This window comes from Corvus kubaryi, unplaced genomic scaffold (genome assembly GCF_017639235.1).
Source record: "Corvus kubaryi isolate FWS band 111438036 unplaced genomic scaffold, C.kubaryi_AGA036_p1.0 138, whole genome shotgun sequence".
Classification (NCBI taxonomy): domain Eukaryota; kingdom Metazoa; phylum Chordata; class Aves; order Passeriformes; family Corvidae; genus Corvus; species Corvus kubaryi.
In genome coordinates, this window is record NW_024580672.1 from 6,474,476 (window position 1) to 6,494,119 (window position 19,644).

Consider the following 19,644-nt stretch of genomic DNA (forward strand, 5'->3'; position numbering starts at 1 on the left):
GAAAGCTTGTGTTTGACCAAACCAGTCCCTTTCCTCAAAGTTTTTCTTTAGCCAGGACCACAACCCAAGTGAGATTGCCTGGGGCCTCTGTGGACATGACCGCCTACTTCTCTGGTGTGAGATGCAGGAGCAGATCCTCACAGATCAGGTCGCAGATCCTCACAGATCATGTCTCAGATCCTCACAGCAGGGAAATGCAGCTGCAGTGACTGGCTCTGTTAGGTACTAAAATGAAAACCTGAGCAGATCTCAGCAGGATGCTCACAAAGGGCTGCCAGAATATTTCTGACCACAGTGGTCAAAGACTGAAGAGCCCTTTGTGGGGTTTGGAAAGAGCCCAGCAATGCTGGTAAGGAACAAGAGAGACGCAATAATTGGATGCCAAGACAGGGAGGATTCCTGAAATATCTATGCAAGAGTCTTCCACTGATATGCAGTCTTTTGATTTGCCCAAGTAAGGTAGTGAAATGGAATCAAACCTGCTGGTGGAACAATGCAAATGGAATGAGTACATTTCACATTAGAGTAGAAAACTCAGACGACCACTATGAAATTTAGGAATTTCATCTTTTACTCTGGCAGGTTAGACTGAAGCCAAAAAGGATCTTTGCATCTTGATGTCACTCACCAGAGGTGTTTTGGAGAGGCCCTCAAAAAGCAAAATTTAACCTACAAATTAAACATCAAATGCAAACTTACCTGGTCTGAGTCCTATGCTATCAGAACCTGGCCAAACCCTGGCTAAGGACACAAGTTTATTGAACTTTTTAATGAAGAGAACTCCACAATTATGTTACAGTTATACTAAAACAAGTAATTTGCTTGCAATTGCAGAGATAATGACATGCTGACCACACCTACCAATTAGAAAGTTGTAATAAAGAATAATAAAATACTTTTTCCTTGGGCTGCAGAATCAACCCCCACACAGCCTGTGACACTAATATGATTTACTCCTATTTGCTGATGGAGAATTCTAGTAATAAAATTTAATGTGGAGGAACAAGGTGCATTTAACCAAAGCTGTAAACATATCTAATTCTATTTAAAGCTATAGGGTGCAGTACATTAACGTTTAACAATCTGATATTAAATTGGTGTGAAGCTAATAGAGGTGTATTTGTTAAGATTTCAGAACAAAGCCATGTTTTACCAATGACAACAGAAGGAGTAACCAAAATAGTGTGACTCAGCAGACTCCAACTGCTGCTTAATAAGGTACTAAGAGTCTTCATGGGAACTCCTGTCATAACAGAATTGTGGGCCACCTTCAGGTCTGCTGCTTTTCTCCTGATGCCAGAGAGAGTTAGGCCAGGCATTAATTTGGCCTCGCAGTTCCTGTTAGAAGGAGCTAAATCCATTTATTCTGCATTTCTCACATTGAAGCCTATTATACTCAGTGAAGTTTTCTTCTCTGTAGTCTTTCAGTGGGTTGCTTTGATAGTTACAGATGTGCAATTAATTGCAGGATGATGTTTTCTTTTGTCTGCTGCCATATGAAGTCAGTTCCAAACATTTGAAAAGCCTGGAATTTTCTGCAGAATGAAGAATTCAATTCCAAATACTGGGACTTTCTAAATGCTATGTAAGAGATAAATGCATATCCTTCAATCTAGGAAGCAATATCCTTCTCTAGGAAGCAATAAATCCTGCAGAGAGTGAGACAAAAAATCTTACAAAAAAAGGTAATTTATTCAGTTCAATTAACTATTATTTTGGGCAATTAGATATCAAACATACACAAGAATATATAGGATATTAATACATAAAGAATGGTATTCATTAACATGCTGGGCATAAATATACAGTAGAGGATTCTTCGGAACAATGGGCACAATGGCCAGTTGTATGCAAAAGGAATGTTTGTCACCAAACTTGAAAGTTTTCACATCTAAGTGGTCAAATAATTAATGTGTTAGGATTTTATCTTTAATTCCAAAGTAACAACTAATCATGTCTATATTTTTCTAAGGCTTCTTGAACAGCTGTCTGCATAACAGGTGTCCTCTCTGAATAATCAGTTAAACTGGCTGTTCCAAAATTGATCCCTGAATGTTGAATCACTCCTTAGCACCAGTTTGGTTTTGGTCAATGAGTTGATTGCTGTTGTCACTGAAAGTCCAACACCTGATCAGAGAACAAGGAAAAGTACCATGCCCTTTTGGTGGGTGATTAACTCCTGGGATAATGCAAAGGTGAAACAAACATCTTTTCTGACAGCTCACAAATGCAAACATTAAAAATGCAAATAATTCCTAGCATTATAAACTGATAAAAGCTGACCTTAGTTTGGCAACAACTGTTCTGATGAAGAAATAGAATTAAAATTAGTACTGCACATAATGGTCAACCTGATAAGCTTTTCTTAAATTCTTTTTATAGAATAAATTTTTATCTAATGTGGAAGCAGGTGACTGCATTTTATATTTACAGATCCTGGCTAGACAGTAACAGATTATGTGTGCTGCCTAATCTCTACCACTGTTCAAAAAAGTTGAAAAGCAGTTTATACAGACTCACTTATTCTGGTGAAACCCTCCAAAAGGCAGTGATGTGCTCTGTCCCCTGGTTGCATGTCCCCATCCTTGAATTGTCCCCCCTGCCCTCCTCTCCTGCACTCCCATGCAGGAACAGGAACAAGGGCATGAGTGCTCCTGTGATGATTCCCAGCTGTGCTCTGAACCCTCATGAGAAGTTGTTCTATCACTAAAAGGCTGTGACCTGTAAAGGAAGAACCAACTTGGACCATCTTAGCTGTGACTCCAGAACTCAAGGCCTGCAAGTGCTACTCCAAAATCCACATTAAATACTGGTGAATGAGCAGCCTGTCATGGGGCTCCCTCACAGACCTGGAGAAGACCTGGCACACACCAAGTATCAGATCTCCATGACCCAATGGTGACCTAAAGAGCCCATGCTTTTCCATCTCCATGGACTGCACAGTTACTCAAGGGCTAAAGCTTCCCAAGAGCTGAAAGATGTTGGGTATCAAACTCTCCCTGAGCTTTGGGGAAATTTAGACATTGAAGATACATGAGCTTGAAAACAGCAGTCCAGCTATTCTTCATGACTGAAATGCCCAGGATGGCACAGAATAGCTCATTTTCCATCAATGTGTGTCAAAGGAAAAGGGAGAATGCCTTCTCAGTTATCAAGAGGTAAAGAAAGAGGAATGTTATTTTGTATCCTCACATTAGGCTCATTTCCCTATCTCCTAAGCCCTGGTCTTTCCAAAGAAATAACTCCAAAGTCAGCAGGGCATTACAGAGTCTGTTCCATACGGAAGGAGAAGCTGTGTAATTTTTTCCTCTAGATCAGCAGCTCAGCAGTGCAGGCTACAGGAGGAAACTTTCGCAGGTTTGGAAACACCAAACTAAACCAAGACCAAAAGCAGTGTCCTGGTTCTCTCAGTTTTTCCTATTCCTAATCAGAATTTTAAAAAATCAGATCCTGGGAGATGTTTCCAAGCTATGAATATTCTTCCTTAAATCATTGGGGTTTATCTATAAATGTTTCTTTCAGATTATTTTGAAATATTTTATTTCAAACACCTTACTAAAAGTAATAAAAGTTTTTTAAAGACAGTGTCATTTAGAAAGGGAATTTGAAAACATAGAACACAAACGTTTTTAACTATTTCTGGAGAAGAGGAAAAAAAGCAGAAAAAGTAACTTTAGCTTTTCCTTTGCTGTAGAAAAAAGTCTCAGCTTTACTGGGTTAATGTTTTTCTGGTGGGACAAAATGCATTAAAGTGGCCATTTTCCTGGTCAGTGGTCTTTTCCTTCAGGAGCAGGTTGCTGGGCATGGATCCTACAACCAGCCCTCCTAAGGCTTGCTAAGATATTGATGTTTGCAGCTGGACTCATCACATTAACATTAAAGAAGGAATAATGTGTAGTGTTAAAAATGCCCCAGGTGGAACTTCAGTCCATTTCCAACAGGGGTATAGAACACTACAAAGGGTATCTCTGGGACGTCACTTGCTGACCAGCTGCTTTTTCTATGATTACTTTCAACTACATTGTGTTTAAAAGTTTCATAGAAAAAAGAAGTGCATGAATGGAAATAAAAAAATAAGGACATTTGTATGATTTCTATAAATAAACAGCACAGCAAGATTTAAATAGAACACAGACAAAGGACATTTATACAGGCATGAACTGTTACAGCTTGTTCTCCTCAAAGAGTATCTGTGCATAGACCGTCATGCTGGGAATGCCTTTGGCTTCCTGGATCGGCTTCATCAGTTCAAGTTCAGCATATGTTAAATTCTCCTCTGTGATTTTTGGCTGAAAGACAGAACCAACAAATTAGTTATAATGTCATTACCACTGAATGTAGATATTTTATAAAATTGGCTATAGCTCTTCTCCCCCCCATTGTAATTCTACTACGTGTTTAATCCGTTTACTCTGCATTAGGGTTAGTTCTTAGAAGATGAAATAAAAATAGTATTAAAAATAGGAAACAGGAATAAGTAGGATTTTCGGGTTTGCTTCTAATTTCACAAACACTGAACATTTTGACCATTCAAATATTGGAGACTTGAAAGATGTGTGTTAGCAAAATGTTCAGCCTCCTTAATAGTAAATTTCCCAATTTTATTTATTGCAGATTTCACAATTTGAAAGATATATGCCAGATTTGCTTTCCAGCTGTAAACCTTGGACCAGTTACATCTCTAATCACAGCCACTCACAGAGCCTCTCATTATATTTCTTAACAGAACCAAAAAATGTTAAAAATACACAGAAGGCAGAAAAAACTGGATAGAATTACTGCCATTCCACTGGAATTTCACCACTTTTGCCAAGCTATAGATGAGTTCAGAGTTTAGAAAAAAGGCAATACCACCAAAACTGTCTGCTGTATTACAGTGATTGAGTTTGACTTACAACTATAAAATGTAGCTAAGGGAGATGGTCAATAAAATTTACTGAAGAAATTTTTTTGTGGGTGGCAGAAGCTGCCTTCTGCTATTGGGGACTTCATCCAGACTCAGGTGGCTTAGAGGAGGAAAATCTTGTCTTGTGCTCCTGTGTGTGTTTTGCTCACAGCTGGGAGTGGGTTGTTCATGTCTAATTCACCCAGAAAATGTACCAACAAACAAAAGAGTTGCTGTGGAATTGTATGTGAGACCCTCAGTATTTGAAATGGATTTCAGTTAATCTGTAGAAGACTGAGGTCTGTACTCCCTGAAGAAGGGTGAAGCTCTGTGGTCATATGCAAGTGAAGAACTGGATAATTTGTTCTTTATCTTCTTGAGTACTTGTTCTACCTGAGTAACTGGTGTCCTCAAGTTGAAGTGCAGAGGACAATTAAAAAACCCAAAACGTTTCAGCCATGTGAATTTCTGCAGTCACAAGAAGCAGCCGTGAAAAGGTTGCATCTCTCAGACTACAAAAAGCTTTGGCAGTTGTAAACTTAAAACTGGCTCAAAGTTCATAAACCAAGATTTTCCACACAGTACTTAAATGTTAGGAAGAAATTGTATATAGTTGCCAAGGCCAAAGTTTCACATTTTATTTATTGCTTATTTATTTCTGATTTAACACAAATGATTCCTGTTTCCTTGAAATGTGTTTGAATAATTATTGTATTGTCTTCTGCCTAAAAAGATAAGCATCTAATACCCTCTGAAATCAGTCCCTGTGCTCCCCTGCTTCCTGTTCTTTGCACTGCTCTGGAATCCTCTCATGACAGTTGCTCACACTCAGCATTTCATTTCAGGTTGTTTCCATCAGGGTGAAAAAGTTTACACTTTTCCAGCATTAATTTGATCCTATTTCTTCTCTGCAGATCAAATCCTCAAATACTTTGTGCAGCTGCTGCTGCAAGTGGTGTCACTGAAGTCAATTGATCTGTGCAATGTGAGTCCAAGCCCTTTGCATGGTATTGCCTGCAGGACTGGCACCTTTGCATGTCACTGTTCACGCAGTCTTCCCTCCCTCCCCACTTCCATCCGTAGTCCTATTTGATCTCGACTTCTGGTCCTCATTCACTATCAAATGCTCTGCTGTTGACAACACAGAAAATGTCGTGCTTTCATTGAATTCTCTGGCGTAATGACAAAAGGAATTACTGTGGATCCAGACAGATCTTGACTGTAACAGAAATAAAATCACACACATATTTTCTTTGTTAATGTATTAGGATTGAACTGAACCACAATGTTTAGAAAGACATCTCTCCATCCTGGCCCTGACTTAAAGACTTAGAAAAAACTCTTGGTCAACTGCTGTGATGCATTTTTATATTGCCCTTTTCTTTCTGTCCTGAAAGTATTAGAATTAGTATCACTTTCTAGGCACTTCAGTTGTTTTTTGCTTTTATGTTAAGTTAAAGATTCCTTTTGAGATTTCAAAACTCTATGTGCCTGTCTATTCAGTTATGTAGTACAGAAGCTAAACACAGGAGTTACATTGAGGGTGGACACCACAATAACACTAACAAATGCTATATATTTTATTCTCAGAGTAAGATAGTATATTGAGCCTCTGTTTGAAGGTATGGGGAATTTTGCTGACAGCTTCAGTGTCACATCAGACCTTCAATGCATAATGATACACTGCATGTGAAAAGCCTCCTAAAAATGAATCTGATAAAACTTTTCAAGAAAAGATATTGGTCACTGCCACAGTAAAGCACTACATTTCCTAAGTCTGATGCAGAACATCTGTTGAGGCAGAAATATTTTCATTGTTCTGTAGGAATCAGTTGTTCAGGGCAAGCTAAATCTGTATATGTTTTCCCCTTTATTGTTTAATCATATTTCATGTTATGTTTCCATTTAGAAAATGCCACATGTCCTAAAATAACCACCCCAACGCCCAGCTCATGTAAATTTTAGAAGTAAGATTTATGAAATCATATTGTCCAGGTGTTTTATTATATTATCTCAAAATTGCATTGTTTTCCAGTGTAGATTATCTCTTTAGTCTTACCTTATTCTATTATGTTTGGATATGAAAAATAACACTAGATTCCCCAAAACAAGTCATTGGGCAGTAGTGGCTGATGTGTTGCTTTCATACATTTTTATGATGTTCCTATAGTAAACATAATTTAATAAAGCCAAAACACACTAAATAAATAATTGCATCTAGAAAAGCAATAAAACCAAATAAAATTAGTACTTTCATAAGTGGAAAAGGTACTTCAATTACTGCTACAAGCAACAGCACGCCATAAAATGTGTAGAATAATTTCCCTTATGCATATTTCTAGTATGTAATAATTTGATTGAAAATATGAGGAAACACACAGGAGGTTCAAAATTGTGAAAGGTATACAGTTTTCAGCAAAGGATGTGTAATAATAGTGCATGGGAGCCAACACTACTTCAAGTTACCTGTGGTAGCCAGGTTTTTATTCCATACACTCTTCTGCACTTCATTTATCAACCACGTTTAATTTAATTTTGTTGGTTTGTTTGTCCAAAACCAACTTTTTTTGAACAGACAGGAAAAAAAAAACAACCTAATTCTTACGATTTCATCTCTCATTAGGATTGGATATTGTTTTGGCAGTGTTAACCTGGACCCATGCCACCACTTCCTTTCTGGAACAATGGTGTGACTTTAATAACTGATGTTGTAGGTGGGACAGAGGGTAGAACAGAAGAAGAAGAGACAACAATTGACTGGCCATTCACCCCTCTCTTTCTGTCCTGGTGCTTCATCTAGGAGGTCACTGGGATTTCTAGGGCTACAACATCCTTTTCAAAAAATTTCATCATTGTTCTAAAATAATATTGAAATTATTTCTTCAAGTAGGATCTATTCCAGTGTGGCATTCCTAGATACAGCATTTATCTTGTATGTCTGTTTTCTCATCTTGGGAACATATACTTTGCCAAAATATAAATTAGGAAGAGTTATGATTTTCCAGTGTATCTTCTGGCAAATGCAAAATGATTCCTCTTCCAGATTTCTTCCAGTTTAATTTTAGTTTATTCCAGTCACAGAGCTTCCCATGGGCAACTATTCAAAAGAGTTCACTTATAGGAACATTTCTCTTATTAAACAATCTGCAAGGTCTATCATGTGAATATGTAAAAGAAACTAAAGTACGTGTATATATAGTTTTGTTTTTATTGGGTTTGTCTAGTATATAAATGTGTTAGAAATTAAATAGAAGTGTTGGGTTTCAATCAAAATTATTCTGAATTTTATGTCATAATTACCAGGAATGTCAATTTTTCTCTTACTAGGCTTAGCTAATTTGTTTCTTGGCAGCCTCAAGAATGTTTACTTTGAGCACTGTCAGACGGGAAAGTTCTTGAAGTTTTAACTAAGACTACTCTTATCCAAATTTGTAATTAGGTATGAAGAAAACAAGCAAATAATAACCTCATAAATTCAAATTCTCTGCAAAAACAACTGATGCCAACTTGCACATAGAGATTGCTGCAGTCTCACTGTTCCATGACCACACGTGTTATGAAGATGACAAACTGAATATGAATTTTTAGTTTACTATCAAAAATAAGCAGAAAAGGCCTGATTTTGCAGTTCATTTCAGTCTTAAATATTTTAGAGACTATTGCTGCAGACATTCGCCTTTGAATTCAGTGCCTATATAATCACATGTGATGTAGTTTTTGTTTGTGATATGATACAGAAAGAATTTTACACAAGGGAAAATAAACTCCTATAGATGAAATTAAATTTTCAGCACTGAGTTTTCTGGATTCAACAAGCATATATCCCAAATTGTGCACATGGTGGTGGGGTTGGAACTAGATGATCCTTAAGGTCCCTTCTAAAGCCATTCTATGATTCTATGAAATTCCTGTCAGAGCTTCACAGTATTTTTAGTAACTCCGGTTTCCTGCAGTAACACTTGAAAATGGAACTCCACCCTCACTGCCATGGTCTGCACTCATGGATGAGTGGATTAGGTCAGCAAGGATAAAACCCTGCCAATTCTGCAGATGTTTGCTGGTGTGATTGCCAGTGCATGGCAAATTGCCACCCGTGGCCCAGCCATGCCATGCTGTTGGGTGGACATGTGGTGCCCAGGAATGCTGCAGGAAGTGCAAATGGGAAAGGTAAAGAGTCAAGAGGTGCTGCTAAAGTTTGTTTGACCCAGTCTCTAGGAATTGCACTTTTGGCCAGGTTACTCCACAGCACCAAGAAAGCAGCCTTGCCCCAGTGCCATGAAGGAGTTGTTCCCAGCAAGCACATTCTGGAACTACCATTTATTTTCTCTCCCTTTCTCTTGCAAAAGCCAAACTTGACTCATTGGCCTTTTTCCTTTAACATTTGAGAAACATCCTGTTTTGTAGTCACAGTCAGTAAAAAGCTCCAAAGAAAAGCTCAGATACTGTCCAGATGGCACAGCTCAGGAGCATCCAGTGTCACTGCCTGAGCACACTCCATCAGAAACTGTCTAGACAGGACTCCCCAGGCCAACTGGTTGGGCTGTGTTACCACAGGAAGAGATTGTTGGCTGTCTCTGTATCCATGTCCAGAAGGGTGAAAACTGCATGCTGAGTGCAGCTTAAGGGAAAGGGGGTAGCCCGTCATCTCCTCAGCATATCTCCTTTTCAAAGCATCTGGTTTTTGAAGCCATGGAGGGGATGGGATGCGATGGGATGTGGCTGCCAGCTTGGCCATCACTGGAGAGTCAGTGATGGAGGTGAAAGTGAGGATGTGCTGAAGCAAAGATCCAGCATGATCTGGTGGATCCAAAGATCCAAGATGATTTGGTGGATGAGTTTGCAACTCACTTGTCTGGGCCACCAGGACATGGGAGAGAGCACATGCTGGCAGTGGGGTCAGGCAGGACAAAACTCACTGTAGCTTCAGAGAGAAAAGGATTAACCTTTGACAGTCCTATTTTTAAATATACACAGGAAACCCCCTCCCTTTATACTATGTGGTCTGAAATCAGTAGTGTTCCTGAGGGCCACAGATACACTTAATGGTCAAGCCCTATGAACTTCAGTGGGATGATTTCCTCATTAAGATAGTACCATAACTCAGAAGTCAGAAGGAGTTTTTTGTTCTTTTTTTAAGAGCTTCAAGTGTTTACCAATGTCAGTGACTTGATTGCAGGCAGAAAGCCAGAGATTCCCCTGGAACAGAGGAGTTTCAGAAATTACTTTTGCAGAAGTTCTGAAGCTAGATCTGCAAAATGAGCTTTCCTCTAGAAATCCATCTACTGGCCAGTAAGATGAAATATCAAGAGAGACATTCAATGCCAAAGCTAATAAATATGACATTGGAAAATATGGAGAGTAGGAATTATGACTTTTAGTGGCATTATCAGTTAAAAAGGACAGGCTTTTTCACATTAAGATATCTATTTTTTTACTTCCTATAGAATAAAATGCCTATACTCCCTGAGAACAATATCTACAACAATTTGTGAACACTCTTTCACCATTGCATCTAAATTTTGTTATTGCATCCCACAGAAGTTATGATTACAAAGTCAGGGACAAAGATGATTTAAGTCCCATTGAATGAGTTTTGGGGGAAGAGCATCCTCCCCTTTGCTAATGCTCTATTGCTTTTACAGTTGCAGTTATTCCTAGATTCTAAACCAACATTGCTGGAAATCAAGCTGATTTCTTATCATTCAAAAAAAGCCAAGGAAGTAATTAAAAGTTTTCACTTCACTGGTGACACTTCTATTACTCCAAATGTGTCATCACACAAAAATCATCTACTGTGGGTGGCACTTCTATTACTCCAAATGTGTCATCACACAAAAATCATCTACTGTGGGAATTTGTAAATACACAAGTCTCAACACAGATCCAACAAGAAATTTTACATATTTATACAAATCATTCCTTCCTGGGCATAAAGATAGCAACCTGTGATCTGAATCAGGAAGCAAGCATAACTCAGTAGTTTTGAGTACGTTGAGTTCTGAGTGTCAACCTGAATGTGCAAATGATATTCATGTCCTATGGACATCTCATATCCTATGGAGACACTGAAAAAAAGAAATGATTATTCATCTTGCAGAGAGAGGAATTATGAGGACTGAATAGAAATATTAAAGAATAACAGGGAGTCTAGGGTAAAACCATTCACCACTGCTTTGTGTATTATATGTATGGTCTTACTTGAAGTCTGTGGAGATCAATAATGCCTTAATAAATTGGGAGCTTAAATTGTCACCCATTATTACATGTGGAGGAAGCAACTCTTCTAACAGAAGGTGGCACAGCTTTTAATTTAAAGTCATCCAGTAGAAGGGAAGACCTGATTGCTCCCAGATTCAGAATTCACAAATTACTGAGCAGATGTATTCCACTTCCATTTTCTTTCTCAAGGAAAGGGCCAATGGTACCTACAGTTAAGACTACTGAGGAATCCTACTAATTGTGTGAAATACTGACTTCTAGAAATTTCCCTCAGCCTTGGATAACCATAATCCCTTCCTGGTTCTCAAGTAACTTTTACATCATCATCATCATCATCATCATCATCATCAAAAGCAGATCTCAGTAATCATGTAGCACTGAGCCACTGGTGATCCAATCCATGCTGAAATAAACAATGCTGCCTACACTGTGGGAGCTGAAGGTAGAAGGATGCTTCTCTTAAATAGCTCAGCGCTATGGTCACTGAAATCACTCTGCCCAGAAGTCACACAGGAACAACATGTACACTGTGGTGGGGAACAACAGAAGCCAGATACACTACATTCAATAAAGAGTTTATGTAAGAGGTTAGTCAGTGTAGGAACAGCAGAAGCCAGCTCTTGTGTACTGTGAGCTTTCCATGGATGTGTTTGGAGAACTAAGCCCAAGGGGATCATTTGTAATACAGGAGATATTCACCTGATTTCAAAGTGTGATGGTTATATGATGTAGCAGAGTGCAAATGTCAGTGGCAGAATCAGAGGATTCCCTATAGCCTGTCTTATCTGGGCAGGTATTCCTCCCCTTACAATTTGGTGTGAAAACGATGAAGTAAAAAAAAATTTTGTATAAGTAAAGATTTCAAGGTTTGATCTAACCTGAAGTCACATCCTTTCCATTGGTTGTAGTGAATCACACAGGAGCTCCTAAGATTGATGGTTCAAACCTTCATGAAAAGACACTAAAGCCTTTTCATTTAGATGATGTTCTATAACTGACACTCTAGGGCTATGACAGCTAGTCTCTAGGAGGCAATGAAAGGCTTACCAGAAAATTTGGTTGAGGAAGTAGAAGATTTATCTCTACCAACTCAACGGGCTAAGTACTTAAGGCTAGAGCAGAACAGCCCTTAGAGAGAAGAGTTTGTGGGCCCCCAGAATTTTCTTCTTCATAATGACTCTCTGCGCTTCTTGCATGCTATAAAAAACATCCCTTTTTGCATTTCAGCATCTCTATTTCCTTTGATCTGCACACATTTCTCGTTGATGCTAATAGAGAATGACACTGATGGGGAATATTTTTGCAACAGGGGGAGCATAGAATCGTTATTCTGGCTAAAGCAAAAGCAATATGACTTAAGCAGAGTATTTAAAAGGCTTTACTCAACACTGCGCAATTGAACATGGTATTAGACTTTCTCTCTCTTTTTTTTTTTTTTAATTTTCATTGAGATTATGTCCATATTTTATCCAGGTTATTGTGTTCTTGTAAAATTATACTGCAACCCACTCTAGCACGTTAACAACAAAAGAAATTCTCTAGCTTATTATAAACATCTTTCAAGAAACCAAAAGCATATGTCCTCTGGAAATAATTTTGCTGGTATTTAGGCTATTACAAAAAAATTTCCCAAAACACTGGAATTATTTTGTAATGTTCCCTTATACTCTAGCTTGTTAGCTTAGGTTTTCTAGAATATTCTCCTGGTGCCCCAATACAGTCCCTTCCCTGAGTTGCACAGGGAAGCTGCAGAAGTAGTCCAGAAACTCAGCGATATGTGTCTGTCTTTGCAGTAGTGATTGCCTAGTAAGTGTGTGCCATCAGTGAAAAAAGACCTAGTGTAGACACCAGCTGTGCAATAATTATAGCTGGAAAGGAAGTTATTTTATCCTGCAGAGATTTGGCAGGATGATGATATTAATTTCTTTTGCCCCAAAGCACACTGAAAATTTAAAATCTGAGAAATTTTTGAGAATTAAAATGGGGAGACAAGTTTGCTGAAAATTTTTTTTTAAAGTTTCATTTAGATGTATATGATATGTCTTTTTCTCTGTATTTTCTACATTTTTTATCTTTCTTTAAACTTCTTTTACTTCAGTTAGTTTAATTTTCCTCACTGAAAAGAAGTAATTTAAAAGCAGAAAGTATGGATTTTTTTCCCCCTGAGAATACAAAAGCATAGACAACTGTGCTGTAAAAGGAGGCAAGAGGAACAGAATTGGCAAACTGCTCTGACAAGTGCCCTGCTCAGCTTCTGAATATGCCTTATAGATTTACTTCAGTTTAGTTTATTTTGTCCCTCAATGCACTTTATTGCTAGGTCCGTTTATATTTGTTGGATCACTTTTTGACTTAAAACTAACCCGTGTCCATAGATTGTGTCTTTTCTGTGGGCTATGTTTCTCCAGGTGCACTCTGAAGTGAAATATGAAAGGGAAGAGAGCAACATACAGAAACTGCTGCCAAAGTCCAACAGCAAGGCATTAAAACAGAGTCTGCTGTCTGCATGCAGCGTGTGGATCCTCAGTTGTGCTAGGGGAGACAAAGCTGATTTCATTGTTTGAAAAGGCTTTACTCCTGCTCAACCTCCAAAGTGTTTGGACCTTGACTGGTGTTTTGTAGCAGGAAGGGAAGAGCCAACAGCTATTTAAGGGCTATCCTTGGAATTATTCCAGAAAGAAAAAGCAACTGGAAACAGATTTACTTCAAGTTTAGCCTGTGTCGATGTGCTTTATTGACCTGCAGGAAGAGTCTGAGTGCTTTAACTGGTGAGAGCTTTTCATAAGAGAGCTGAGACTGCCTGATTACTGATGTGCCCGGGCGCTGGGGTTTACACCGTGGGCACGGCAAAGGGTGCCTGTCAGCCCTGGTGCCAAAGGCTCTCATCTGTGTCTTCTTAGCAGAGCTTTGGCCACAATTACCTATGTTGACATAAGGCCTTTTTCACGGAGTTTTAAAACTCTGCCTCTTCCTCTACTGAAGCCTGACCTGTACGAGCAGAGTCTGGCCAAGGGGCAATCCCTGCAGGACCAGCAGAGGAATGATGAGCTCCATATCCAGGCAGAAAAATTGCCCAAGATATTAGCTGAACTGTTCTCAAGTCACCTGGCATTATGCCCAGGTATCCAGGGTTGTAAAATGTAGAAGTTATTTACTGACAGTTGGTGGGAAGGTTCTCAATTCTAACTCTCATCTGAAAGTGAAACCATCACATGGCATTTGGGTTATTCCAGTGGCATAATTTTAGGTACCCATCTTCACCTAATATAGAAAGTTGGTCTCTCTGTGATCTCTCTATTGCCAGAGAAGGGAGAAAGGATTCCCAAAAGGCAATTCAGAGGAGTAGTCTGAATTACTAGGAGCATCAGGTTCCTACTTTAATTCATCTCTCTTTCTATTGACTACACAGGGACCATAGCAGAGCACTGCAGCTATAGGCATCTGAAGTGAGTTGGTATAAAACTGTGTCACTCTATTACTGCTGGATGTCTTGTCCAGGCCTTGCTTTGTTACAAAAGCAGAGAAACATCTCACTGTCTATCTGATTTGTCTTGCATGTATCTGCAGGGGTATTTTTCAATCGGAAACTCATACCCAAGAGAAACTTTTATATGAAGGGCTTTTTCCTTAGTATGAGCTACATATATACATCTTATTCCTGCAATTCAAGGCATTTCTGACTTACAGCAGTGTAGTGCAGAATAAGCCTCCCCATTTCTGATTTGAAGTCTCAAAAGAATTGTGACCAGTACAGTTATGATTTTGTCAGTAATTGGTATTTTTTTCCAAAACACCAGCTGCCAGAAGCATGTGAGAAGGAATAGCAGGTTTCATTTAAGAACAGGCCAAGTTTGTAGACATGACAACTGTTAGAAAGCTGGAAAACATAATCCAGTGTAACATTATGCTCAAAATGAAAAGAACCAAGATAATTCATCACTTGAAAAAGTATTACTTAAAAAAAAAAGGACCTGTATGATTTTTTAAGGTGATTTACAGTATCTGAACCTAGAGTTCTGGCAACATTTCAGCATTTGTATTGAGACAGAGGAATATGCAGAAAATCATGTCACGGAAAATTACTCACCAGGATCAATTTTCTTTGAGGTTTCAAGAGCTTGGGCTTAGGGAAATTATTGGCAATTGGAGCTACAAAAATAAATATTAAGGGATCATTTCATATTATTATCATTCACTGTCATTTTTAGCATATGTATTAGCAATTTATAAATTACATATTAATAGCAAATTAGGAGCAGATGCATGTACTTATACATGAGTTTAAACATATTTCAGGTATTTTACAAGGAACCATAATGCTTATGAATTAGAAAAATTCATAAGATTAAAGGATCTGATATGCAAGACATGCTGTTTGTGTGCAAACACTAGAGCAAGTATACCCCCGGAGAACTGATCATTTGTTACCTAAACCACAGTAAATCTTCAGGTCCTTTCCCTCCTCTCTCCCACTGGCTTAGCACTGGCAGTGTTGCTCAGAAAGTACACCCAAGAGTTTGTGAGACTGACCCTGGAGTTGCAAATCCTCTTGGAAAATGAAGTCCCCAAGAGCCTGGTCTTTATCTGCCCAGTTTGCTTGACTTCCCAAGTACACCAGCAATTTTAAAGAGTGCAATGTGTTGGCTTCCCTCAGAATACCCCCAACAAATAATTTCAACTTGCCTGACTTTAATCTTCTCTTTGAGCAGGGTGAATATTGCTGCAGAGGTTCCTGTCTCTCCTCTGGTTAGTGTGAGCTGAGACCTCCTGCTTGGTCTCATTGAGTAGCATCTCAGAATGGCTAAAGCTGCAGGGAGGTGAAAGTCTGTCCCAGCAGCAGGCAGAGGCCATTTCTTCCCCCACAGATGGGAGCAAGAACAGGCAGAGGCAGAGACAGTGGCAAAGTGAAAGATTCCTGACGTCCCACACTCTGCTGTCCCTCCATGGTTGTGCTCAGGATTTGAAATACCTCTGTGTCTCTGTATTCATACCTTTTGCTGGGATGGCTGGTGGCTGCTCCAGTTTCTCTTTCTCTTTCTTTTTCTTTACCTTCTTAGGCTGTAGAGGAGACATGCTCGTCACACTGGTAACTGTCTCCCCAGAGCTGCAAAGCACAGGCCCAAAAGTGAGGGGAAAATGGAGGCAATGGAGGGAAAGACAGTTTGTCCGTGTGAGTTCATGCAAACACATCACCTTCTACTTGTGAGAGTTCATGCCCAACAACCTGGATTGTTATTAGGGTATATAATGAAAAACCTCTTACGGTGGTTGGAAATGCTCTGGCTTTTGCATTTGTTCAGACATATAGTATGGCTGAGAAACTCAGAGTCTCACTCATCCTGGCATAGAAAATGCAAACTGTCAGGTTTAAACAAGACCCATTTCATAGCACCTATTCCTTAGAAGCATGTATGACCCCACTGATGCACCCAGGGTGAACTTCTGCCTGCCTGCCCTCAAGGGCTAGAGACACAGACAGGTTATGTGACTTGCATAAGCTCCCATGGGAAGTGTACGGAAAAGCAAAAGCTTCAATGCAGATTCTGGGCTAAGACTGGCTGAGGGGCCAGGAGAGCATGTAGCATGTCTTCAGGCAGCTCACAAACCTGCTAGCAAAAGCTGGCTTCGTCAAGGGGGCCAGTGTGCTCAGGGAATATAACAGGAGAAACTGTGCCCCAATCTCTAACTCGGGCATTCTCCAGTATATTTGTGCTGAAAAGGTGCTATGAGGGAAGAGTACAAGTTATACTGTAAACAGACTCCTATCCAAGAGTTTCTGTGTTTGGACTATTGGAGTTTAACATCCTCTAAGGCTGGACTCTTTACCCTTATCATCTCCCAAAGCCTGAGATCAAAAATCCTGCTTTGAATATTCGGGGCTTGGATGCACAATCAGGTGGCAGCGATTGTCACCGCGGGTCAGCTGAGCTGTGCAGGGTAACTGACTGTGCAGGGGCTCCCTGCCTGCAACTAAAGGGGAATAAAATTGTACTGGCTTAAGTGGTGATGAAAGGAATCTTGACTTACAGCTGGGGTGGGAGGAGAAGGTAAACCATTTAGTTATGATGACTATGGTGATGGAGGTGACTTGGTAAGCAGCCATTGCTCAGCTGCATCTGCCCCTGGGCTCACCCTGGGGTAGACTAGGGCAGTATGGTTGTGGGGACCTTTCTCTTCTGTGCTGGGAGTTCCACCACACCATGGAATACAACCAGGGTCTCCACAGTCATAACACTGACAACACTTATCTCATTGAATTTTAAATCCTTTGACCCAATCTCTTGTTCATCTCCAGATTCTTTTGCATAATGAAACATTCTCTTTATATTAATAGAATAAAATATTCAGACTGGGCCAAAGATTAACAAAAGTTAAGATGTGTCAGCTATTGCCCACACAAGAACAACAAAATTACAGACATTACCATTTTACACAGTTGTAAATCCAAATGACTGTCACTACCATTGGTAAAATCACTCTCTGGATTTACACTTGTGTAGATTACAAAAATACTTTGGTTTGCTGATTTTCCTGAGTTCTGTTTCATGTACTCAGTCAAAAACATAGATGCTGCCAAACTTTCTAAAAAGCGTTTAAAAAGTAAAATATGTTCATGAATTATGAATAAATCACATCAGTTATGTAAACAGAGGGTTGCACTGAAACAATTTCAAAGTCTGCCTGCTCTGCTACGAACCTATCCCACAACAACCATTTGTTTCTATACTAAAATCAAGACGAAATGGTTTAAAACCAGCAGAAAATAAAACTGCTCTACCTGGCTTCTTTGTACAAACAGCAAACTGCCAAGAAGAAAGACTACCAAAAAGGAGATGAGAATGATTTTTTTTAATGTTTTTGGGTTTAGTAATCCCAGGTCATTAAGGCAGATGTGTAGCTTAAAGATGCTGTTGTTCCGATATAAATTCTTTAAGCGCAATATATGAAAAGGCTTAGTGTCAATTCATTGCATTAGTTATTATTCCTGCTTTGCCACTGAAAAAGTGAAGCTACAAAGAAATGTATTTGTGACTTGAAGGTTTCTTTTAAATGCCAGGGCCACACAGGGTTAACTGATTCTGGGAGATACAATAACTATACTTGCTGTCTTAGAACTGAGCTCCTCAAACCACACAAGGAGGCTCAGAGAAGACTCCTTGGCTCTAAAACACTGCCTCTTTGTGAGCTTGTCTTGTTCTATGTCTAAAAGGAAAGTTAGTTTTTTATCTCCAGTTCCTTCTTCAGCCTCCTGGCTTCTGTTTCAATGGTGTCGCGTTGTGCATTTCTTGAAGGATCTAATGAGTTTTTAGAGAGCAATAAAAAACCAGGGGTTTGGGGAAGTAACCTGTGGAAGGTGTGCAATAATCATGGAACCAGGGCAGCAATCTCCCTGGAGGTCATGCCTGTTGCAAGACCTGGGAAGCTACTAGAATTTTGGCTTTGCTACTCTTATTAGACCCTAGGATGTGGAACTTTGCCTGTTGTCACCTAAGTCAGCTATTTTCTCTTGTCAAAGGTCTGCATGGGGGTGACAAAAAATTCACTTGAGTGAACTGGGAGTTGGATATTTTTCAGATAGGGGAGCTGTGTGAAAAGGTGCCAGGGATAGTTGGGTTCTTGGTTCTGGTTCTGTGTGGTAGAATTTGCTCCTGTGATGTGAGATTGGCACTGTGGAACCAAGGTGTCAAGATGGACAGCTTTCTGAGGCGAACACTTTATTTACCTCCAATTACTTATCTCCAGAAGAACAGTCACTGAAGGACTGGAGAGTTCAGGCCAACACAAATATAAAAGACAGAAAAAAATGTTCCTGTTTTCAAAGCTTTGCCTCCTAGGGGTTTCTGGATCTGAAAACTGACAAAATGATCCAATAACAAGGAAAATAATAAGAAGGGTATTTAAAGAAAAGAAAACATCAGAAAATGGAATTAGGTGGTTTGGAAAACTAAAAATAACTGTACTGTTTTATTTAGGTAGTTATTTTAAAAATGTGGTAAGGAAATGGGTTTTGGTCAACTCTTTTTTTTTCCCCTTAATTTGTTATTGGTCAAATAGCAAACCAAAACCTAAACATCTGCTTTGTTATACTCAGGAAATCTGGACTTAATTTTCTTTTCTACCATGGCCATTTTGTGAGACCTGGGACAATTCACGTAGCCCGCTGTGCTTTAGATCCCAATTAAAAGTAAAAACATAATTCTGACATCAAGACATAAAATATTTTAAGATGCTTAGGTATTACTGCAGTGCGAATGCAGACATTTCTTAGACATCAGACTATTAATGTAATTTTGAAACTGGATTCTACTCTGTATTTGAAATATCACTAAGGGAACTGGAGTTGAGCTTCTCTAATCAAGGCTGAATTTTGCACAGTAGTAATTTTAAATGGCAAGAACCTCATGCAAATTAGTTAAACAGTTTGGCCTAATGGATATTTAGACAGTAGGTTTTGGGTCTATATGTGTTGAATTAAGTTCCAAGACAAGGAATTTGCAGGTGAAGAGCAACGAGTTCAAAGGAATTAATGGTTTGTGTTT

The 19,644-nt window shown here is 39.2% G+C and overlaps 1 protein-coding gene across 2 annotated transcripts in view; it reads right to left on the reverse strand.

Annotated features, from left to right (window-relative positions):
* Nucleotides 1-1,671: 1,671 nt before the first annotated feature.
* Nucleotides 1,672-19,644, reverse strand: part of VSTM4 (V-set and transmembrane domain containing 4) — a 32,943-nt gene continuing 14,970 nt past the window's right edge. Inside the window, exons 6-9 of one of the 2 annotated variants that reach the window (XM_042018866.1) lie at nt 16,096-16,208; nt 15,192-15,253; nt 5,915-6,104; nt 4,205-4,289 (exon numbers count right to left, since the gene is read on the reverse strand). In XM_042018866.1, coding sequence (XP_041874800.1) covers nt 5,931-6,104; nt 15,192-15,253; nt 16,096-16,208 — 349 coding nt within the window. In that variant the 3' untranslated portion in view covers nt 4,205-4,289; nt 5,915-5,930. Of the gene's footprint in view, nt 4,290-5,914; nt 6,105-15,191; nt 15,254-16,095; nt 16,209-19,644 lie in introns of both variants that reach the window. The other variant, XM_042018868.1, reaches the window with a different exon arrangement.